Here is a 24,682-nt window from a genome sequence, read left to right on the forward strand (position 1 = left end):
TAGCAAAGAACAGGTTTGCAATGGCTATTAACATCCTGCCAGATGCGTCTCCCCATCTTCGACATCGCTCCAAGGAGCACATGCAGGAGCTGCGTTGAGCCAGCAGGGCCCTGCCCTCAGCAAGGTGGTGCTGGCCACCGTGAGCAAGGGGGACAATGGCACCTCCAGCACCCTCTGCTGACCCAGACACCGGCTCTGGTTTGTCACAACAGACAAACTGTTGGTGTGCGTCGGCACCACCCGTAGGGGACTGACCAAATGCAGCCGCTCCGCGATACAGATGTGTGTGTTACGTGTCGGCATTGGAAGTACCTCATTTTAACTTACCCAGGCGTTGGCGTATTTTCTCCCCTGTTTCTGTGACCTGGGAAATGGAGTTCTGCGTTCCCTTAAAACCTACCACTGCATTGCCACTAGTTACGACGTGATAAAGTTACAATCCAATTCATTAAGGGAAAAAAAATTACTCTTCAATTTGATTGCCATTTATTATTCACTAGGTACACAGAATCACTCGTGTGCAAATACCAGGGAATCACACATGGTGGAAACAGTAATGAACAGACCAAATGGAGAAGGACATTTCTCTTGACTTACAACTTGGCATCAACGTGAATTGCAACGAATGGGTCTTCAGCACTGTTACTAATGTCAAAATTAGCCATTCCATCACTAGAAACATACACCTGTTTTCCGGTACAGCTGTTGCCCTCCTTTTGTCCAGAAATAACGTCACAGTAGGTACCAGCAGGCAGTCTGGTTTGCAAATCAATGTTCAGGTGCCTATGTGAAAGAAAGCAAACGCTGGTTTTAAAACAGCTATTTCACATTTTTGAACCCGATGCTACTCCCTTGCTTTGAAGGGCAATGTAAAGTGTGAGCTTTCTGATCCTATCCCTGCTTCGCTCCCTACGCTCCCATTTTGGGTCTCTAGGCCTGGCACGTAACTGCACGACTCTCGCTCAGGCTGTAGCGATCACTCTCAGAAGGAGAAGAGGACATTCCCCTTCTCATCAGTACTGCTGATGAGGGATGCTATACTTCTCTCCGGGATACAGTCTCTCCCTCTGACTTACCAGTCATCATTATTGAAAACGATGAAGCCTTTGCTACCACGGCCAAAAGCTACTTGATTGCTGTCATTGTCCCACCAGTTGGAGAAAGGCTCACCATCCACCACATTACGGAAGACAACCATGTTCCTGAGAATGCAAGGAACAGCTGTCACTGTGGCTGCAAGAGCTCTACAGCCACAAGGATCATCAAGCAAAAGCATCTGTTTTTACTTATTCTCCACAGTGTCCTACCTTATCTGGCGCCAGCGATGTTCACAAACCCAGTCATTGCCACAGGTAGTGTCTGCATTGATTGTAACACGCTTTATGGAACCATCCGACTCACTTGGTGGTCCCATCCAGTCATTGACGTCCTGTCATCGAAAGGAGAAGTTTCAAGCTTCTTACTGAAAATGCAGAGTGCCTATCTGCAGAGACAAGCTAGATGGAGCATCAAATTTCCACCTGCTAGGTCCAACACCGAATATAGAAATCACTTCACAAATTTCAATGCACTGGACTGGTTCTCTGGCCCTGTTCTGATCCTTACTCACCACGAATGTATCTTCAGCATTCCAAGCTTACCTTTCCATCTACGAAATATCTTGACCAGCGATAACTTGACATCACACGCGTGAACCCATACGGATGAGCAAGCATGAAGCCAACAGCCATTTTATAAAGTCTGTTTGTTAGACAAAAAGAGTAGTGAGATGTGGAAAGAGAAACCGTGCCAGAGAACAGACAGACAAACCAGCAAAAGGAAGAAGCATCACCCAGAGAAGAGCACCGCCTTACCTGGAGTCCCAGAAGGTCAGAATGGAAGCTCCACCGGCCCCATGCCCCCGCTGGTTGTCGTGATTATCCACAAAGACCAGAGCTCTGTCAGAAGGCACAAAGCCCCAGCCTTCTCCCCAGTTCCTAGTCAAAACCACAAAGACTTGAAGCTACTCTGTCAACTGGTGTACCCAGCATATCCCAAATAAGCCACAGGATGTCCATCCTTACTTTAAGTAGGCCATCTTTTCTCCATTCCACTTGCGGATCACTGTCCCCAGTTTTGCGCCGTATTTGAATTCTGTCACTCGTCCGTTTCCAAAGTACTGACTGCCTGTGATCGGCTCTCCACCCAAGTCAATTACCTGGTACAGGAAGGAGAAACTGCATACATTCTCTTCTCACAGAGACAAAAAAAGTGCAATGTACAGCCTTCAACATTAGTTCTTGCTTTACACTGAGAGAAAAAATATTCAAGTACGTTTATTTCTGTTGTGTAGCTCAACCCAAAGTCTGTTTAATACGTGATGGACATCTGTAAAAACATGATGGAAGAAAGAAAAGGTGAAGTTGAATGTCAATCTGTTGTGGAAGCATTTTGAAAAGGCAAAACTACTTTTGTCTGCAGGGCTGCTCCAAAGAAATGGCTCTCTCTTTCTGGGGTAAAGTAGGATGGAGATGTATTACCACATTCCTCTAACGGAGGAAGGCAAAAGAGATACCAAAGACAAGCGTAAAGGAACAAACATGGGTGATTACCTCCTGGTAAATGAAAGGTTTTGTTCCTGCAGAAAACCATGTAGTATTTAGATCATTCAGCTTGTCCAGAAATGCTCTTATGTCCCCAGGCCACATATGCTTGGCAGCATCAAGTCGGAATCCTGCTACGCCAATATCAATGAGATGGTTCATGTATGCGGCAACTGTCGAGCGTACATAGTCCTTCTCCAAGGCCAGATCAAGAAGGCTAACCAAGCGGCAGTCTCGAACCTGTGTAATGAAAAAAAAAGTTCTGAGGTCATACTTTGTCAACTTGTAAAACTTTTCAGTGAAATGTTGGCATGTTTTGAACCATAAACTCAATTCTGTTGGATATCTAATTTCCGTAGAAGACAATTATGCCAAGGTCTACACCAAGACATAGGCAAATTTACCTATGTAAAATTGAGTATGTCAATACTCAAGTTAGGACAGTTAGTGGAGGATATCATCTCTCTGTGCAGACATCATCAGAATTGAGGATGAGAAATGGCATGGTGCATTGTTGCAAAGTGGCTGAAGTAAGAGCAGTAACCTTGAGAAAGAACTGCTACACATTCCGTCTACAAAAAAAGAGTAAGACACTCAACCAGGGTACCACCTTCCACTTCTGGCAATTTTCTAAGGGGACTCCTTATCAAGATCAGCTGAGTTTACAAGCTACAAGAAAGAGCTCACCAGCTGGGCTGAGTACCTTACTCAGTTCAGGAGCAAACTCCTGCACATGTACACATGAAACATGTGGGAAGGGTTTTTGATTTCTAAGTATTTAGAAAATTTTGCACCACAAGTATCTTTCCTGTACTTATGTTCACTACTTCATTCACTTTTCAGGTGACTAAGCACAGGTTTGGGGAGAAACTTTTCCCTTTGTTTGGCATTAATGTAATGTTTACACACCAGGTTAAAAAAAAAAATGGAAAAAAGAAAAATATTTCAAAATTTTGCCAGAGAAAGTTACCTGATAAATGTCATAATAACTTTCAATTTCTCCACTTGAAGTTTGACATTTGCCATCATTGAAATCCCAGCCAGAGTATGGCACAGCTGGAAAATCTCTGTCCCCAGCATTAAAATAGCTTCCACAGGTAGAATGGGTGCCTGAGCCACCTGCAGCCCCACACATATGGTTGACAACAGCATCCACATAAATACGAACCTGGAAAAGAAATAAGTGCATTTCATTATGTTTTGTAATGATGGTGAAGCAACAGCCAGAGCTTTACCACATCCCTATTTATTGAATTTTTTTTCCCCTTTCATTTTATTCTCGGTTTATGCCTCCTTTGAGGACAACAGCCATAACTTCCCTCAGCTGAAACAGCACTTCTTGCTATATCAGATACAGATTTTCAAGGCACTTACTCCAACATTGTTGCACCTGGTCACCATGTCTCTGAATTCATCTTCGTTTCCTGATCGAGTGCAGAGCTTGTAGCTGATGGGCTGGTATCTTTCCCACCAGGGTCTATTTGGGCTAGTGATGACAATATTTTCACTTGGAGGTGAAACCTGCAGTTGAAATGATGTACTGTGATAAGAAATCAATTTGGTATAGTTCAATGTTTTAAGGGCAAAAATCTGTGCTCAGCATCTCAGCCCTCAGAGGCAGGCTAGCACCCAACCCTGTCTCTCTCCCACAGCACAAGCTCAGGTCTGTGAGATGTCTGTCTTGTAGACTGGCAAGAAAGACGTTTTCTTCTGTTCCTATGGGCTGCCCAGGTCCAGCATGGGCCTGTTTTCAAGGGCATGCACATGGGAGAGCTGAAGCCACAGGAATTATTTTTACCTGGAATAGTGACACCCTTAGGAAAGCCAAAACTCAATGCTCATGCGCTTCCCTCAGAACAAGGTAAAGAGAAAAACTTAGCTTTGCAGGGGAAGCATTTCAGAGGAATGCATGCCCCTTTGTGACATCTTCTAGAAATGCAATATCATTCATTGGCCCTGTAGGATCTAGGGTTGTGTCTAACAGCAGTTACTACTTCCACCCTCCCCACCTTTCCAACGCCAACGTTACTTGGAACTGGCTGTCTCCAATTCAGGCATTTTGATTTATTAATTGAATGCTACAAAGTAATTTTCCTACCTCCTAACAGGAATCAACTTACCTGAACTCCTCCAAATCCATAAGGAGCTAAATAGCGTTCACACTCTAGAGCAATATCGTCCCAGCGCCATTCAAAGAGGTGCACAATAGACGTCCTCCCAGCCTGAGTGTTGGGGTCGTACTGCCCCCAGCAAAATCCTACAGCTGTGAGTAGGAGGAGAACTCGCATGATGCCTTCGGTATAAGGTTGTGGACTCTCCACTGGCAATTTATACTCCTGCAAGAAGACAAAGTTCCTATTGCAGCTGTCAAAATTCACACAGATCAATGCTATCAGTTATTATTTGGCTTTGGCTAGTTAGCTCGATATCATTCTTCTGTTTTGTTTTTTCCTGCATTGCCCAACAGCTGAAGATAAATACCTTTTCACAATGATTATACTTTATCATAAACCAAGCAGTCTGTGAGCACTGCACTTGAATTCAGAATTTACTCTTTCCAATCATGTAAACCAAAATACTTTATAAATAGTATTCTAAGTCATAACACATAGACTCTCGAAAGGGGCTCTGGAAGGTAAAAGGAAAGGAAAGTGATTAAAAGACAACTGGAAATCTAACAGCTCTAGGATAATGGATGTGTTTGCCAGCATTCGAAGGCATCTAGCTCTCAGGATTAGTCTGAGCTCAAACCAGGGTACCTGATGAGCCACTCCCAGTCAATAACAGACGTATCGCACAACACGTTGTGGGTCTTCACCAGCTGAATCACACTGGTAACTAGTAACTGACCTCTTTTCATGCCTGACGTTTTTCTAGCATCATTGCCCCGTCCCTGCTAGGAACTGCTATCAGTTTTCTTCACATGGCTGTGCAGAGCAACAGTTGCTCTACTAGATTGAAAGTGATTAGAGCTGCAAGTGTTTTCCTTTCCAACAGTGAATCTGCATAAGGGTTCATCTCACTTTAAATGATCCATCATCCAACTGAGTTAAGGAAGGAAATCCCAAATCATACGTAAAGTGATACTGCAAATGAGTTTCAGCTGCCTGATATAAAACCAAATTTGAAAGCCAGAGCCATTGCCAAAGTCCCTTGTGGATTTTCCTACACATTCCTTCTTCAAAAAAAAGCCCTTCTGACTTTTGCTCCTGACATAATGTCAGATCTTCATTTGGAATTGACTTACAAGATCAAGATCTCAGCAAAACCACTCAATGAATAAGCTCAAGTCATGCCAATGACAAAACAACACTTCGAGAGAACATGAAGACTAGAAAACCCCTGGCATTTGATGAATATATGTGGAGAAAAAAAAAAAAAAAGCGCCACAAAATGGCACATCCACTCCAAGAGAAAAGAAACCTCAGTCTACTTTGTACCTGAGCTGCCTTCATGTTGTGTCCAAAACTAGCCATGCCATTGAATGTCACATGCATCCTTCTCTTTCCCAGAATTTGTCTTCAAGAATGAAATGCAGAATCAGATCCCATTCGCCCATCTGTTCATTTTCGTATCACTGACCTTATCAAAGGTCTCTTTTTCCACTACAGCAATGAAGTAGTAAGTTACTGCAAATGACCTTGCCTACTCACCAGCAGCAAGAAGCCCGTGAGATGACTTCACCTTGTGATTACCAACTCAGTGAGAACAGACCCGCCCCGCCCCCCCCCGCCATTCCTCAATATTACTGAGAGAAACCAAATGTGCCTGACGTTAATGTTTACATCATCATTCACTGTGGGGTTTCATGGATGCGATTGCACATCACTGAGTAACATTGTTTCCAACGACATGCATTTTCCACTGAAATACCCTGCTTTGAGCCAAGGAGAGTAAGGACCCTGCAGTGGGTTGACCCTGGCTGGATGCCAGATGCCCACCAAATCCACTCTGTTACTCTCCTCCTCAGTTGGACAGGGGAGAGAAAATGTAATGAAAGGCTCATGGGTTAAGAGAAGGACAGGCAGGGATCACTCACCAATCACTGTCACAGGCAAAACAGGCTCACTTTGGGAAAAATTAATTTAATTTATTACCAATCAGATCAGAGTGGGGTAATACGAAAAAAACCCAAAAAATCTTAAAAAAACACCTTCCCCTCACCCCTCTCTTCTTCCCAGGTTTAACTTTTACTCTCAATTTTCTCTGCCTCCTACCCCCCAGCATTGCAGGGTGACAGGGAATGGGGGTTGTGGTCAGTTTATCACACATTGTTTCTGATTCTCCCTCCTCAGGGGGAGGACCCTCACACTCTTCCCCTGCTCCAGTGTAGTGTCCCTTCCACAGGAGACAGTCCTGCATGAACTTCTCCAGCATGAGTCCTTCCTAAAGCCTACAGTTCTTCATGGACTGCTCCATCATGGGTCCTTTCCACAGAGTGCAGTCCTTCATGAACAGACTACTCCAGCATGGCTACCACATGGAGTCACAAGTCCTGCCAGCAAACCTGCTCCAGCGTGGGCTCCTCTTTCCACAGGTCCTGCCAGAACCCTGCGCAGGGTCACAGACTCCTTCAGGCATCCACCTGCTCCAGTGTGGGGTCCTCCATGGGCTGCAGGTGTGTCTCTGCTCCACTGTCTTCACCATGGGCTGCAGAAGAATCTCTGCTTCAGCACCTGGAGAACCAGCTCCCCCTCCTTCTTCACAGACATTGGTTTCTGCAGAGGTGTTTCTCACATATTCTCACTCCTTTCTCTGGCTGTAATTGTGCAGGGTTTTTTTCCATACTCTTAACTACGTTATCACAAAGATGCTACCACCGTTGCTGACGGACTCAGCCTTGGCCAGCATCAGGTCTGTCTTAGAGACAGCTGGCATTGGCTTTATTGGACATAGGAGAAGTTTCTAGCAGGTTTTCACAGAAGCCATCAGCCATCCCTGTAGTCCCCTCGCTACCAGAACCTTGCCATGCAAACCTAATACATGCCTTGATAGTCCAATGTAACAGATGAACAACCCACTGGCAAGGCGATGGGGAGCCCTCACATCCCTCACATGACAGGTTATTCAGCAGACCAAGTTGAACAGGCTGCAGTATTTTAGCATACTTACGTAATGCATGAGGGCAGGAGAGAAGGTAGCCATTTGACTGACAATTTATGACTCTGAAGCATATCCCCAAGTAGAAAGGATTTGATGGGAGTTTCAAATATGACATCTCTTTTGGTATGGCAAAAAAGTCAGGTGCCTAAGAAATTGGCTCTGAAATTCAGGTGGTTTAGGGGAGTTGAAGTTTTGGGCAGACAAGACATTGGAGAGGTTTGGCTTTGTTTTGAAATCCTGTGTTTTAAACCATTTGATCCCCTCAGTATCAGTGGAAACCTGGCAGTGAAGAACTGGAGGATGTGGGTTCTAGATGTGGCAACAAGACCCTTTTATTTGCAAGCTTTTACACTACAACCCTAAAAAAGCAGGACTGCTCTTTTATGTCCCTATGTGGTCATAGCACAGCTCTGTCAATCAAGCAGCTTTCCCGAAAATTGACTTCAGGGATGTTCTAGCACAACATGGATGTGAACCCATTCCTTTGCCACACCAGTTTGCACAAGCAAGTGGAGCCAGTCTGTTTCAAAGGGGAAGGAGGGCTCCCTGACCAGACCCTGGTAGCAAAGAACAGGTTTGCAATGGCTATTAACATCCTGCCAGATGCGTCTCCCCATCTTCGACATCGCTCCAAGGAGCACATGCAGGAGCTGCGTTGAGCCAGCAGGGCCCTGCCCTCAGCAAGGTGGTGCTGGCCACCGTGAGCAAGGGGGACAATGGCACCTCCAGCACCCTCTGCTGACCCAGACACCGGCTCTGGTTTGTCACAACAGACAAACTGTTGGTGTGCGTCGGCACCACCCGTAGGGGACTGACCAAATGCAGCCGCTCCGCGATACAGATGTGTGTGTTACGTGTCGGCATTGGAAGTACCTCATTTTAACTTACCCAGGCGTTGGCGTATTTTCTCCCCTGTTTCTGTGACCTGGGAAATGGAGTTCTGCGTTCCCTTAAAACCTACCACTGCATTGCCACTAGTTACGACGTGATAAAGTTACAATCCAATTCATTAAGGGAAAAAAAATTACTCTTCAATTTGATTGCCATTTATTATTCACTAGGTACACAGAATCACTCGTGTGCAAATACCAGGGAATCACACATGGTGGAAACAGTAATGAACAGACCAAATGGAGAAGGACATTTCTCTTGACTTACAACTTGGCATCAACGTGAATTGCAACGAATGGGTCTTCAGCACTGTTACTAATGTCAAAATTAGCCATTCCATCACTAGAAACATACACCTGTTTTCCGGTACAGCTGTTGCCCTCCTTTTGTCCAGAAATAACGTCACAGTAGGTACCAGCAGGCAGTCTGGTTTGCAAATCAATGTTCAGGTGCCTATGTGAAAGAAAGCAAACGCTGGTTTTAAAACAGCTATTTCACATTTTTGAACCCGATGCTACTCCCTTGCTTTGAAGGGCAATGTAAAGTGTGAGCTTTCTGATCCTATCCCTGCTTCGCTCCCTACGCTCCCATTTTGGGTCTCTAGGCCTGGCACGTAACTGCACGACTCTCGCTCAGGCTGTAGCGATCACTCTCAGAAGGAGAAGAGGACATTCCCCTTCTCATCAGTACTGCTGATGAGGGATGCTATACTTCTCTCCGGGATACAGTCTCTCCCTCTGACTTACCAGTCATCATTATTGAAAACGATGAAGCCTTTGCTACCACGGCCAAAAGCTACTTGATTGCTGTCATTGTCCCACCAGTTGGAGAAAGGCTCACCATCCACCACATTACGGAAGACAACCATGTTCCTGAGAATGCAAGGAACAGCTGTCACTGTGGCTGCAAGAGCTCTACAGCCACAAGGATCATCAAGCAAAAGCATCTGTTTTTACTTATTCTCCACAGTGTCCTACCTTATCTGGCGCCAGCGATGTTCACAAACCCAGTCATTGCCACAGGTAGTGTCTGCATTGATTGTAACACGCTTTATGGAACCATCCGACTCACTTGGTGGTCCCATCCAGTCATTGACGTCCTGTCATCGAAAGGAGAAGTTTCAAGCTTCTTACTGAAAATGCAGAGTGCCTATCTGCAGAGACAAGCTAGATGGAGCATCAAATTTCCACCTGCTAGGTCCAACACCGAATATAGAAATCACTTCACAAATTTCAATGCACTGGACTGGTTCTCTGGCCCTGTTCTGATCCTTACTCACCACGAATGTATCTTCAGCATTCCAAGCTTACCTTTCCATCTACGAAATATCTTGACCAGCGATAACTTGACATCACACGCGTGAACCCATACGGATGAGCAAGCATGAAGCCAACAGCCATTTTATAAAGTCTGTTTGTTAGACAAAAAGAGTAGTGAGATGTGGAAAGAGAAACCGTGCCAGAGAACAGACAGACAAACCAGCAAAAGGAAGAAGCATCACCCAGAGAAGAGCACCGCCTTACCTGGAGTCCCAGAAGGTCAGAATGGAAGCTCCACCGGCCCCATGCCCCCGCTGGTTGTCGTGATTATCCACAAAGACCAGAGCTCTGTCAGAAGGCACAAAGCCCCAGCCTTCTCCCCAGTTCCTAGTCAAAACCACAAAGACTTGAAGCTACTCTGTCAACTGGTGTACCCAGCATATCCCAAATAAGCCACAGGATGTCCATCCTTACTTTAAGTAGGCCATCTTTTCTCCATTCCACTTGCGGATCACTGTCCCCAGTTTTGCGCCGTATTTGAATTCTGTCACTCGTCCGTTTCCAAAGTACTGACTGCCTGTGATCGGCTCTCCACCCAAGTCAATTACCTGGTACAGGAAGGAGAAACTGCATACATTCTCTTCTCACAGAGACAAAAAAAGTGCAATGTACAGCCTTCAACATTAGTTCTTGCTTTACACTGAGAGAAAAAATATTCAAGTACGTTTATTTCTGTTGTGTAGCTCAACCCAAAGTCTGTTTAATACGTGATGGACATCTGTAAAAACATGATGGAAGAAAGAAAAGGTGAAGTTGAATGTCAATCTGTTGTGGAAGCATTTTGAAAAGGCAAAACTACTTTTGTCTGCAGGGCTGCTCCAAAGAAATGGCTCTCTCTTTCTGGGGTAAAGTAGGATGGAGATGTATTACCACATTCCTCTAACGGAGGAAGGCAAAAGAGATACCAAAGACAAGCGTAAAGGAACAAACATGGGTGATTACCTCCTGGTAAATGAAAGGTTTTGTTCCTGCAGAAAACCATGTAGTATTTAGATCATTCAGCTTGTCCAGAAATGCTCTTATGTCCCCAGGCCACATATGCTTGGCAGCATCAAGTCGGAATCCTGCTACGCCAATATCAATGAGATGGTTCATGTATGCGGCAACTGTCGAGCGTACATAGTCCTTCTCCAAGGCCAGATCAAGAAGGCTAACCAAGCGGCAGTCTCGAACCTGTGTAATGAAAAAAAAAGTTCTGAGGTCATACTTTGTCAACTTGTAAAACTTTTCAGTGAAATGTTGGCATGTTTTGAACCATAAACTCAATTCTGTTGGATATCTAATTTCCGTAGAAGACAATTATGCCAAGGTCTACACCAAGACATAGGCAAATTTACCTATGTAAAATTGAGTATGTCAATACTCAAGTTAGGACAGTTAGTGGAGGATATCATCTCTCTGTGCAGACATCATCAGAATTGAGGATGAGAAATGGCATGGTGCATTGTTGCAAAGTGGCTGAAGTAAGAGCAGTAACCTTGAGAAAGAACTGCTACACATTCCGTCTACAAAAAAAGAGTAAGACACTCAACCAGGGTACCACCTTCCACTTCTGGCAATTTTCTAAGGGGACTCCTTATCAAGATCAGCTGAGTTTACAAGCTACAAGAAAGAGCTCACCAGCTGGGCTGAGTACCTTACTCAGTTCAGGAGCAAACTCCTGCACATGTACACATGAAACATGTGGGAAGGGTTTTTGATTTCTAAGTATTTAGAAAATTTTGCACCACAAGTATCTTTCCTGTACTTATGTTCACTACTTCATTCACTTTTCAGGTGACTAAGCACAGGTTTGGGGAGAAACTTTTCCCTTTGTTTGGCATTAATGTAATGTTTACACACCAGGTTAAAAAAAAAATGGAAAAAAGAAAAATATTTCAAAATTTTGCCAGAGAAAGTTACCTGATAAATGTCATAATAACTTTCAATTTCTCCACTTGAAGTTTGACATTTGCCATCATTGAAATCCCAGCCAGAGTATGGCACAGCTGGAAAATCTCTGTCCCCAGCATTAAAATAGCTTCCACAGGTAGAATGGGTGCCTGAGCCACCTGCAGCCCCACACATATGGTTGACAACAGCATCCACATAAATACGAACCTGGAAAAGAAATAAGTGCATTTCATTATGTTTTGTAATGATGGTGAAGCAACAGCCAGAGCTTTACCACATCCCTATTTATTGAATTTTTTTTCCCCTTTCATTTTATTCTCGGTTTATGCCTCCTTTGAGGACAACAGCCATAACTTCCCTCAGCTGAAACAGCACTTCTTGCTATATCAGATACAGATTTTCAAGGCACTTACTCCAACATTGTTGCACCTGGTCACCATGTCTCTGAATTCATCTTCGTTTCCTGATCGAGTGCAGAGCTTGTAGCTGATGGGCTGGTATCTTTCCCACCAGGGTCTATTTGGGCTAGTGATGACAATATTTTCACTTGGAGGTGAAACCTGCAGTTGAAATGATGTACTGTGATAAGAAATCAATTTGGTATAGTTCAATGTTTTAAGGGCAAAAATCTGTGCTCAGCATCTCAGCCCTCAGAGGCAGGCTAGCACCCAACCCTGTCTCTCTCCCACAGCACAAGCTCAGGTCTGTGAGATGTCTGTCTTGTAGACTGGCAAGAAAGACGTTTTCTTCTGTTCCTATGGGCTGCCCAGGTCCAGCATGGGCCTGTTTTCAAGGGCATGCACATGGGAGAGCTGAAGCCACAGGAATTATTTTTACCTGGAATAGTGACACCCTTAGGAAAGCCAAAACTCAATGCTCATGCGCTTCCCTCAGAACAAGGTAAAGAGAAAAACTTAGCTTTGCAGGGGAAGCATTTCAGAGGAATGCATGCCCCTTTGTGACATCTTCTAGAAATGCAATATCATTCATTGGCCCTGTAGGATCTAGGGTTGTGTCTAACAGCAGTTACTACTTCCACCCTCCCCACCTTTCCAACGCCAACGTTACTTGGAACTGGCTGTCTCCAATTCAGGCATTTTGATTTATTAATTGAATGCTACAAAGTAATTTTCCTACCTCCTAACAGGAATCAACTTACCTGAACTCCTCCAAATCCATAAGGAGCTAAATAGCGTTCACACTCTAGAGCAATATCGTCCCAGCGCCATTCAAAGAGGTGCACAATAGACGTCCTCCCAGCCTGAGTGTTGGGGTCGTACTGCCCCCAGCAAAATCCTACAGCTGTGAGTAGGAGGAGAACTCGCATGATGCCTTCGGTATAAGGTTGTGGACTCTCCACTGGCAATTTATACTCCTGCAAGAAGACAAAGTTCCTATTGCAGCTGTCAAAATTCACACAGATCAATGCTATCAGTTATTATTTGGCTTTGGCTAGTTAGCTCGATATCATTCTTCTGTTTTGTTTTTTCCTGCATTGCCCAACAGCTGAAGATAAAATACCTTTTCACAATGATTATACTTTATCATAAACCAAGCAGTCTGTGAGCACTGCACTTGAATTCAGAATTTACTCTTTCCAATCATGTAAACCAAAATACTTTATAAATAGTATTCTAAGTCATAACACATAGACTCTCGAAAGGGGCTCTGGAAGGTAAAAGGAAAGGAAAGTGATTAAAAGACAACTGGAAATCTAACAGCTCTAGGATAATGGATGTGTTTGCCAGCATTCGAAGGCATCTAGCTCTCAGGATTAGTCTGAGCTCAAACCAGGGTACCTGATGAGCCACTCCCAGTCAATAACAGACGTATCGCACAACACGTTGTGGGTCTTCACCAGCTGAATCACACTGGTAACTAGTAACTGACCTCTTTTCATGCCTGACGTTTTTCTAGCATCATTGCCCCGTCCCTGCTAGGAACTGCTATCAGTTTTCTTCACATGGCTGTGCAGAGCAACAGTTGCTCTACTAGATTGAAAGTGATTAGAGCTGCAAGTGTTTTCCTTTCCAACAGTGAATCTGCATAAGGGTTCATCTCACTTTAAATGATCCATCATCCAACTGAGTTAAGGAAGGAAATCCCAAATCATACGTAAAGTGATACTGCAAATGAGTTTCAGCTGCCTGATATAAAACCAAATTTGAAAGCCAGAGCCATTGCCAAAGTCCCTTGTGGATTTTCCTACACATTCCTTCTTCAAAAAAAAGCCCTTCTGACTTTTGCTCCTGACATAATGTCAGATCTTCATTTGGAATTGACTTACAAGATCAAGATCTCAGCAAAACCACTCAATGAATAAGCTCAAGTCATGCCAATGACAAAACAACACTTCGAGAGAACATGAAGACTAGAAAACCCCTGGCATTTGATGAATATATGTGGAGAAAAAAAAAAAAAAAGCGCCACAAAATGGCACATCCACTCCAAGAGAAAAGAAACCTCAGTCTACTTTGTACCTGAGCTGCCTTCATGTTGTGTCCAAAACTAGCCATGCCATTGAATGTCACATGCATCCTTCTCTTTCCCAGAATTTGTCTTCAAGAATGAAATGCAGAATCAGATCCCATTCGCCCATCTGTTCATTTTCGTATCACTGACCTTATCAAAGGTCTCTTTTTCCACTACAGCAATGAAGTAGTAAGTTACTGCAAATGACCTTGCCTACTCACCAGCAGCAAGAAGCCCGTGAGATGACTTCACCTTGTGATTACCAACTCAGTGAGAACAGACCCGCCCCGCCCCCCCCCGCCATTCCTCAATATTACTGAGAGAAACCAAATGTGCCTGACGTTAATGTTTACATCATCATTCACTGTGGGGTTTCATGGATGCGATTGCACATCACTGAGTAACATTGTTTCCAACGACATGCATTTTCCACTGAAATACCCTGCTTTGAGCCAAGGAGAGTAAGGACCCTGCAGTGGGTTGACCCTGGCTGGATGCCAGATGCCCACCAAATCCACTCTGTTACTCTCCTCCTCAGTTGGACAGGGGAGAGAAAATGTAATGAAAGGCTCATGGGTTAAGAGAAGGACAGGCAGGGATCACTCACCAATCACTGTCACAGGCAAAACAGGCTCACTTTGGGAAAAATTAATTTAATTTATTACCAATCAGATCAGAGTGGGGTAATACGAAAAAAACCCAAAAAATCTTAAAAAAACACCTTCCCCTCACCCCTCTCTTCTTCCCAGGTTTAACTTTTACTCTCAATTTTCTCTGCCTCCTACCCCCCAGCATTGCAGGGTGACAGGGAATGGGGGTTGTGGTCAGTTTATCACACATTGTTTCTGATTCTCCCTCCTCAGGGGGAGGACCCTCACACTCTTCCCCTGCTCCAGTGTAGTGTCCCTTCCACAGGAGACAGTCCTGCATGAACTTCTCCAGCATGAGTCCTTCCTAAAGCCTACAGTTCTTCATGGACTGCTCCATCATGGGTCCTTTCCACAGAGTGCAGTCCTTCATGAACAGACTACTCCAGCATGGCTACCACATGGAGTCACAAGTCCTGCCAGCAAACCTGCTCCAGCGTGGGCTCCTCTTTCCACAGGTCCTGCCAGAACCCTGCGCAGGGTCACAGACTCCTTCAGGCATCCACCTGCTCCAGTGTGGGGTCCTCCATGGGCTGCAGGTGTGTCTCTGCTCCACTGTCTTCACCATGGGCTGCAGAAGAATCTCTGCTTCAGCACCTGGAGAACCAGCTCCCCCTCCTTCTTCACAGACATTGGTTTCTGCAGAGGTGTTTCTCACATATTCTCACTCCTTTCTCTGGCTGTAATTGTGCAGGGTTTTTTTCCATACTCTTAACTACGTTATCACAAAGATGCTACCACCGTTGCTGACGGACTCAGCCTTGGCCAGCATCAGGTCTGTCTTAGAGACAGCTGGCATTGGCTTTATTGGACATAGGAGAAGTTTCTAGCAGGTTTTCACAGAAGCCATCAGCCATCCCTGTAGTCCCCTCGCTACCAGAACCTTGCCATGCAAACCTAATACATGCCTTGATAGTCCAATGTAACAGATGAACAACCCACTGGCAAGGCGATGGGGAGCCCTCACATCCCTCACATGACAGGTTATTCAGCAGACCAAGTTGAACAGGCTGCAGTATTTTAGCATACTTACGTAATGCATGAGGGCAGGAGAGAAGGTAGCCATTTGACTGACAATTTATGACTCTGAAGCATATCCCCAAGTAGAAAGGATTTGATGGGGAGTTTCAAATATGACATCTCTTTTGGTATGGCAAAAAAGTCAGGTGCCTAAGAAATTGGCTCTGAAATTCAGGTGGTTTAGGGGAGTTGAAGTTTTGGGCAGACAAGACATTGGAGAGGTTTGGCTTTGTTTTGAAATCCTGTGTTTTAAACCATTTGATCCCCTCAGTATCAGTGGAAACCTGGCAGTGAAGAACTGGAGGATGTGGGTTCTAGATGTGGCAACAAGACCCTTTTATTTGCAAGCTTTTACACTACAACCCTAAAAAAGCAGGACTGCTCTTTTATGTCCCTATGTGGTCATAGCACAGCTCTGTCAATCAAGCAGCTTTCCCGAAAATTGACTTCAGGGATGTTCTAGCACAACATGGATGTGAACCCATTCCTTTGCCACACCAGTTTGCACAAGCAAGTGGAGCCAGTCTGTTTCAAAGGGGAAGGAGGGCTCCCTGACCAGACCCTGGTAGCAAAGAACAGGTTTGCAATGGCTATTAACATCCTGCCAGATGCGTCTCCCCATCTTCGACATCGCTCCAAGGAGCACATGCAGGAGCTGCGTTGAGCCAGCAGGGCCCTGCCCTCAGCAAGGTGGTGCTGGCCACCGTGAGCAAGGGGGACAATGGCACCTCCAGCACCCTCTGCTGACCCAGACACCGGCTCTGGTTTGTCACAACAGACAAACTGTTGGTGTGCGTCGGCACCACCCGTAGGGGACTGACCAAATGCAGCCGCTCCGCGATACAGATGTGTGTGTTACGTGTCGGCATTGGAAGTACCTCATTTTAACTTACCCAGGCGTTGGCGTATTTTCTCCCCTGTTTCTGTGACCTGGGAAATGGAGTTCTGCGTTCCCTTAAAACCTACCACTGCATTGCCACTAGTTACGACGTGATAAAGTTACAATCCAATTCATTAAGGGAAAAAAAATTACTCTTCAATTTGATTGCCATTTATTATTCACTAGGTACACAGAATCACTCGTGTGCAAATACCAGGGAATCACACATGGTGGAAACAGTAATGAACAGACCAAATGGAGAAGGACATTTCTCTTGACTTACAACTTGGCATCAACGTGAATTGCAACGAATGGGTCTTCAGCACTGTTACTAATGTCAAAATTAGCCATTCCATCACTAGAAACATACACCTGTTTTCCGGTACAGCTGTTGCCCTCCTTTTGTCCAGAAATAACGTCACAGTAGGTACCAGCAGGCAGTCTGGTTTGCAAATCAATGTTCAGGTGCCTATGTGAAAGAAAGCAAACGCTGGTTTTAAAACAGCTATTTCACATTTTTGAACCCGATGCTACTCCCTTGCTTTGAAGGGCAATGTAAAGTGTGAGCTTTCTGATCCTATCCCTGCTTCGCTCCCTACGCTCCCATTTTGGGTCTCTAGGCCTGGCACGTAACTGCACGACTCTCGCTCAGGCTGTAGCGATCACTCTCAGAAGGAGAAGAGGACATTCCCCTTCTCATCAGTACTGCTGATGAGGGATGCTATACTTCTCTCCGGGATACAGTCTCTCCCTCTGACTTACCAGTCATCATTATTGAAAACGATGAAGCCTTTGCTACCACGGCCAAAAGCTACTTGATTGCTGTCATTGTCCCACCAGTTGGAGAAAGGCTCACCATCCACCACATTACGGAAGACAACCATGTTCCTGAGAATGCAAGGAACAGCTGTCACTGTGGCTGCAAGAGCTCTACAGCCACAAGGATCATCAAGCAAAAGCATCTGTTTTTACTTATTCTCCACAGTGTCCTACCTTATCTGGCGCCAGCGATGTTCACAAACCCAGTCATTGCCACAGGTAGTGTCTGCATTGATTGTAACACGCTTTATGGAACCATCCGACTCACTTGGTGGTCCCATCCAGTCATTGACGTCCTGTCATCGAAAGGAGAAGTTTCAAGCTTCTTACTGAAAATGCAGAGTGCCTATCTGCAGAGACAAGCTAGATGGAGCATCAAATTTCCACCTGCTAGGTCCAACACCGAATATAGAAATCACTTCACAAATTTCAATGCACTGGACTGGTTCTCTGGCCCTGTTCTGATCCTTACTCACCACGAATGTATCTTCAGCATTCCAAGCTTACCTTTCCATCTACGAAATATCTTGACCAGCGATAACTTGACATCACACGCGTGAACCCATACGGATGAGCAAGCATGAAGCCAACAGCCATTTTATAAAGTCTGTTTGTTAGACAAAAGAGTAGTGAGATGTGGAAAGAGAAACCGTGCCAGAGAACAGACAGACAAACCAGCAAAAGGAAGAAGCATCACCCAGAGAAGAGCACCGCCTTACCTGGAGTCCCAGAAGGTCAGAATGGAAGCTCCACCGGCCCCATGCCCCCGCTGGTTGTCGTGATTATCCACAAAGACCAGAGCTCTGTCAGAAGGCACAAAGCCCCAGCCTTCTCCCCAGTTCCTAGTCAAAACCACAAAGACTTGAAGCTACTCTGTCAACTGGTGTACCCAGCATATCCCAAATAAGCCACAGGATGTCCATCCTTACTTTAAGTAGGCCATCTTTTCTCCATTCCACTTGCGGATCACTGTCCCCAGTTTTGCGCCGTATTTGAATTCTGTCACTCGTCCGTTTCCAAAGTACTGACTGCCTGTGATCGGCTCTCCACCCAAGTCAATTACCTGGTACAGGAAGGAGAAACTGCATACATTCTCTTCTCACAGAGACAAAAAAAGTGCAATGTACAGCCTTCAACATTAGTTCTTGCTTTACACTGAGAGAAAAAATATTCAAGTACGTTTATTTCTGTTGTGTAGCTCAACCCAAAGTCTGTTTAATACGTGATGGACATCTGTAAAAACATGATGGAAGAAAGAAAAGGTGAAGTTGAATGTCAATCTGTTGTGGAAGCATTTTGAAAAGGCAAAACTACTTTTGTCTGCAGGGCTGCTCCAAAGAAATGGCTCTCTCTTTCTGGGGTAAAGTAGGATGGAGATGTATTACCACATTCCTCTAACGGAGGAAGGCAAAAGAGATACCAAAGACAAGCGTAAAGGAACAAACATGGGTGATTACCTCCTGGTAAATGAAAGGTTTTGTTCCTGCAGAAAACCATGTAGTATTTAGATCATTCAGCTTGTCCAGAAATGCTCTTATGTCCCCAGGCCACATATGCTTGGCAGCATCAAGTCGGAATCCTGCTACGCCAATATCAATGAGATGGTTCATGTATGCGGCAACTGTCGAGCGTACATAGTCCTTCTCCAAGGCCAGATCAAGAAGGCTAACCAAGCGGCAGTCTCGAACCTGTGTAATGAAAAAAAAAGTTCTGAGGTCATACTTTGTCAACTTGTAAAACTTTTCAGTGAAATGTTGGCATGTTTTGAACCATAAACTCAATTCTGTTGGATATCTAATTTCCGTAGAAGACAATTATGCCAAGGTCTACACCAAGACATAGGCAAATTTACCTATGTAAAATTGAGTATGTCAATACTCAAGTTAGGACAGTTAGTGGAGGATATCATCTCTCTGTGCAGACATCATCAGAATTGAGGATGAGAAATGGCATGGTGCATTGTTGCAAAGTGGCTGAAGTAAGAGCAGTAACCTTGAGAAAGAACTGCTACACATTCCGTCTACAAAAAAAGAGTAAGACACTCAACCAGGGTACCACCTTCCACTTCTGGCAATTTTCTAAGGGGACTCCTTATCAAGATCAGCTGAGTTTACAAGCTACAAGAAAGAGCTCACCAGCTGGGCTGAGTACCTTACTCAGTTCAGGAGCAAACTCCTGCACATGTACACATGAAACATGTGGGAAGGGTTTTTGATTTCTAAGTATTTAGAAAATTTTGCACCACAAGTATCTTTCCTGTACTTATGTTCACTACTTCATTCACTTTTCAGGTGACTAAGCACAGGTTTGGGGAGAAACTTTTCCCTTTGTTTGGCATTAATGTAATGTTTACACACCAGGTTAAAAAAAAAATGGAAAAAAGAAAAATATTTCAAAATTTTGCCAGAGAAAGTTACCTGATAAATGTCATAATAACTTTCAATTTCTCCACTTGAAGTTTGACATTTGCCATCATTGAAATCCCAGCCAGAGTATGGCACAGCTGGAAAATCTCTGTCCCCAGCATTAAAATAGCTTCCACAGGTAGAATGGGTGCCTGAGCCACCTGCAGCCCCACACATATGGTTGACAACAGCATCCACATAAATACGAACCTGGAAAAGAAATAAGTGCATTTCATTATGTTTTGTAATGATGGTGAAGCAACAGCCAGAGCTTTACCACATCCCTATTTATTGAATTTTTTTTCCCCTTTCATTTTATTCTCGGTTTATGCCTCCTTTGAGGACAACAGCCATAACTTCCCTCAGCTGAAACAGCACTTCTTGCTATATCAGATACAGATTTTCAAGGCACTTACTCCAACATTGTTGCACCTGGTCACCATGTCTCTGAATTCATCTTCGTTTCCTGATCGAGTGCAGAGCTTGTAGCTGATGGGCTGGTATCTTTCCCACCAGGGTCTATTTGGGCTAGTGATGACAATATTTTCACTTGGAGGTGAAACCTGCAGTTGAAATGATGTACTGTGATAAGAAATCAATTTGGTATAGTTCAATGTTTTAAGGGCAAAAATCTGTGCTCAGCATCTCAGCCCTCAGAGGCAGGCTAGCACCCAACCCTGTCTCTCTCCCACAGCACAAGCTCAGGTCTGTGAGATGTCTGTCTTGTAGACTGGCAAGAAAGACGTTTTCTTCTGTTCCTATGGGCTGCCCAGGTCCAGCATGGGCCTGTTTTCAAGGGCATGCACATGGGAGAGCTGAAGCCACAGGAATTATTTTACCTGGAATAGTGACACCCTTAGGAAAGCCAAAACTCAATGCTCATGCGCTTCCCTCAGAACAAGGTAAAGAGAAAAACTTAGCTTTGCAGGGGAAGCATTTCAGAGGAATGCATGCCCCTTTGTGACATCTTCTAGAAATGCAATATCATTCATTGGCCCTGTAGGATCTAGGGTTGTGTCTAACAGCAGTTACTACTTCCACCCTCCCCACCTTTCCAACGCCAACGTTACTTGGAACTGGCTGTCTCCAATTCAGGCATTTTGATTTATTAATTGAATGCTACAAAGTAATTTTCCTACCTCCTAACAGGAATCAACTTACCTGAACTCCTCCAAATCCATAAGGAGCTAAATAGCGTTCACACTCTAGAGCAATATCGTCCCAGCGCCATTCAAAGAGGTGCACAATAGACGTCCTCCCAGCCTGAGTGTTGGGGTCGTACTGCCCCAGCAAAATCCTACAGCTGTGAGTAGGAGGAGAACTCGCATGATGCCTTCGGTATAAGGTTGTGGACTCTCCACTGGCAATTTATACTCCTGCAAGAAGACAAAGTTCCTATTGCAGCTGTCAAAATTCACACAGATCAATGCTATCAGTTATTATTTGGCTTTGGCTAGTTAGCTCGATATCATTCTTCTGTTTTGTTTTTTCCTGCATTGCCCAACAGCTGAAGATAAAATACCTTTTCACAATGATTATACTTTATCATAAACCAAGCAGTCTGTGAGCACTGCACTTGAATTCAGAATTTACTCTTTCCAATCATGTAAACCAAAATACTTTATAAATAGTATTCTAAGTCATAACACATAGACTCTCGAAAGGGGCTCTGGAAGGTAAAAGGAAAGGAAAGTGATTAAAAGACAACTGGAAATCTAACAGCTCTAGGATAATGGATGTGTTTGCCAGCATTCGAAGGCATCTAGCTCTCAGGATTAGTCTGAGCTCAAACCAGGGTACCTGATGAGCCACTCCCAGTCAATAACAGACGTATCGCACAACACGTTGTGGGTCTTCACCAGCTGAATCACACTGGTAACTAGTAACTGACCTCTTTTCATGCCTGACGTTTTTCTAGCATCATTGCCCCGTCCCTGCTAGGAACTGCTATCAGTTTTCTTCACATGGCTGTGCAGAGCAACAGTTGCTCTACTAGATTGAAAGTGATTAGAGCTGCAAGTGTTTTCCTTTCCAACAGTGAATCTGCATAAGGGTTCATCTCACTTTAAATGATCCATCATCCAACTGAGTTAAGGAAGGAAATCCCAAATCATACGTAAAGTGATACTGCAAATGAGTTTCAGCTGCCTGATATAAAACCAAATTTGAAAGCCAGAGCCATTGCCAAAGTCCCTTGTGGATTTTCCTACACATTCCTTCTTCAAAAAAAAGCCCTTCTGACTTTTGCTCCTGACATAATGTCAGATCTTCATTTGGAATTGACTTACAAGATCAAGATCTCAGCAAAACCACTCAATGAATAAGCTCAAGTCATGCCAATGACAAAACAACACTTCGAGAGAACATGAAGACTAGAAAACCCCTGGCATTTGATGAATATATGTGGAGAAAAAAAAAAAAAAAAGCGCCACAAAATGGCACATCCACTCCAAGAGAAAAGAAACCTCAGTCTACTTTGTACCTGAGCTGCCTTCATGTTGTGTCCAAAACTAGCCATGCCATTGAATGTCACATGCATCCTTCTCTTTCCCAGAATTTGTCTTCAAGAATGAAATGCAGAATCAGATCCCATTCGCCCATCTGTTCATTTTCGTATCACTGACCTTATCAAAGGTCTCTTTTTCCACTACAGCAATGAAGTAGTAAGTTACTGCAAATGACCTTGCCTACTCACCAGCAGCAAGAAGCCCGTGAGATGACTTCACCTTGTGATTACCAACTCAGTGAGAACAGACCCGCCCCGCCCCCCCCCGCCATTCCTCAATATTACTGAGAGAAACCAAATGTGCCTGACGTTAATGTTTACATCATCATTCACTGTGGGGTTTCATGGATGCGATTGCACATCACTGAGTAACATTGTTTCCAACGACATGCATTTTCCACTGAAATACCCTGCTTTGAGCCAAGGAGAGTAAGGACCCTGCAGTGGGTTGACCCTGGCTGGATGCCAGATGCCCACCAAATCCACTCTGTTACTCTCCTCCTCAGTTGGACAGGGGAGAGAAAATGTAATGAAAGGCTCATGGGTTAAGAGAAGGACAGGCAGGGATCACTCACCAATCACTGTCACAGGCAAAACAGGCTCACTTTGGGAAAAATTAATTTAATTTATTACCAATCAGATCAGAGTGGGGTAATACGAAAAAAACCCAAAAAATCTTAAAAAAACACCTTCCCCTCACCCCTCTCTTCTTCCCAGGTTTAACTTTTACTCTCAATTTTCTCTGCCTCCTACCCCCCAGCATTGCAGGGTGACAGGGAATGGGGGTTGTGGTCAGTTTATCACACATTGTTTCTGATTCTCCCTCCTCAGGGGGAGGACCCTCACACTCTTCCCCTGCTCCAGTGTAGTGTCCCTTCCACAGGAGACAGTCCTGCATGAACTTCTCCAGCATGAGTCCTTCCTAAAGCCTACAGTTCTTCATGGACTGCTCCATCATGGGTCCTTTCCACAGAGTGCAGTCCTTCATGAACAGACTACTCCAGCATGGCTACCACATGGAGTCACAAGTCCTGCCAGCAAACCTGCTCCAGCGTGGGCTCCTCTTTCCACAGGTCCTGCCAGAACCCTGCGCAGGGTCACAGACTCCTTCAGGCATCCACCTGCTCCAGTGTGGGGTCCTCCATGGGCTGCAGGTGTGTCTCTGCTCCACTGTCTTCACCATGGGCTGCAGAAGAATCTCTGCTTCAGCACCTGGAGAACCAGCTCCCCCTCCTTCTTCACAGACATTGGTTTCTGCAGAGGTGTTTCTCACATATTCTCACTCCTTTCTCTGGCTGTAATTGTGCAGGGTTTTTTTCCATACTCTTAACTACGTTATCACAAAGATGCTACCACCGTTGCTGACGGACTCAGCCTTGGCCAGCATCAGGTCTGTCTTAGAGACAGCTGGCATTGGCTTTATTGGACATAGGAGAAGTTTCTAGCAGGTTTTCACAGAAGCCATCAGCCATCCCTGTAGTCCCCTCGCTACCAGAACCTTGCCATGCAAACCTAATACATGCCTTGATAGTCCAATGTAACAGATGAACAACCCACTGGCAAGGCGATGGGGAGCCCTCACATCCCTCACATGACAGGTTATTCAGCAGACCAAGTTGAACAGGCTGCAGTATTTTAGCATACTTACGTAATGCATGAGGGCAGGAGAGAAGGTAGCCATTTGACTGACAATTTATGACTCTGAAGCATATCCCCAAGTAGAAAGGATTTGATGGGGAGTTTCAAATATGACATCTCTTTTGGTATGGCAAAAAAGTCAGGTGCCTAAGAAATTGGCTCTGAAATTCAGGTGGTTTAGGGGAGTTGAAGTTTTGGGCAGACAAGACATTGGAGAGGTTTGGCTTTGTTTTGAAATCCTGTGTTTTAAACCATTTGATCCCCTCAGTATCAGTGGAAACCTGGCAGTGAAGAACTGGAGGATGTGGGTTCTAGATGTGGCAACAAGACCCTTTTATTTGCAAGCTTTTACACTACAACCCTAAAAAAGCAGGACTGCTCTTTTATGTCCCTATGTGGTCATAGCACAGCTCTGTCAATCAAGCAGCTTTCCCGAAAATTGACTTCAGGGATGTTCTAGCACAACATGGATGTGAACCCATTCCTTTGCCACACCAGTTTGCACAA

General features: G+C 44.6%; 3 protein-coding genes across 3 annotated transcripts; all 3 read right to left on the minus strand.

Moving 5' to 3' along the window:
* Positions 1–490: 490 nt before the first annotated feature.
* Positions 491–4,870, minus strand: LOC104383145 (pancreatic alpha-amylase). The gene is made up of 10 exons (XM_086617422.1): positions 4,703–4,870; positions 3,957–4,103; positions 3,553–3,750; positions 2,592–2,822; positions 2,064–2,197; positions 1,854–1,976; positions 1,641–1,740; positions 1,308–1,429; positions 1,077–1,202; positions 491–783 (listed from the first exon to the last, which is right to left on the minus strand). The coding sequence occupies exons 1-10, from the start codon at positions 4,868–4,870 to the stop codon at positions 594–596; spliced, it is 1,539 nt and encodes a 512-aa protein (XP_086473548.1). The 3' UTR covers positions 491–593.
* Positions 4,871–8,736: 3,866 nt separating this feature from the next.
* Positions 8,737–13,115, minus strand: LOC147528172 (pancreatic alpha-amylase-like). The gene is made up of 10 exons (XM_086617423.1): positions 12,948–13,115; positions 12,202–12,348; positions 11,798–11,995; positions 10,838–11,068; positions 10,310–10,443; positions 10,100–10,222; positions 9,887–9,986; positions 9,554–9,675; positions 9,323–9,448; positions 8,737–9,029 (listed from the first exon to the last, which is right to left on the minus strand). Exons 1-10 carry the CDS (start codon positions 13,113–13,115, stop codon positions 8,840–8,842), a joined length of 1,539 nt encoding a protein of 512 aa, XP_086473549.1. The 3' UTR covers positions 8,737–8,839.
* A 3,868-nt stretch (positions 13,116–16,983) lies between these two features.
* LOC147528173 (pancreatic alpha-amylase-like) lies at positions 16,984–21,359 on the minus strand. Its single transcript, XM_086617533.1, is given in 11 exon segments — positions 16,984–17,276; positions 17,570–17,695; positions 17,801–17,922; positions 18,134–18,233; positions 18,346–18,468; positions 18,556–18,689; positions 19,084–19,314; positions 20,044–20,241; positions 20,448–20,594; positions 21,193–21,317; positions 21,320–21,359. Coding segments are annotated over 11 exon segments (1,536 nt in total). The 3' UTR covers positions 16,984–17,086.
* Between the last annotated feature and the right edge of the window lie 3,323 nt (positions 21,360–24,682).

The sequence above is a fragment of the Tauraco erythrolophus genome, chromosome 10 (assembly GCF_009769465.1).
Source record: "Tauraco erythrolophus isolate bTauEry1 chromosome 10, bTauEry1.pri, whole genome shotgun sequence".
Taxonomy (NCBI): Eukaryota; Metazoa; Chordata; class Aves; order Musophagiformes; family Musophagidae; genus Tauraco; species Tauraco erythrolophus.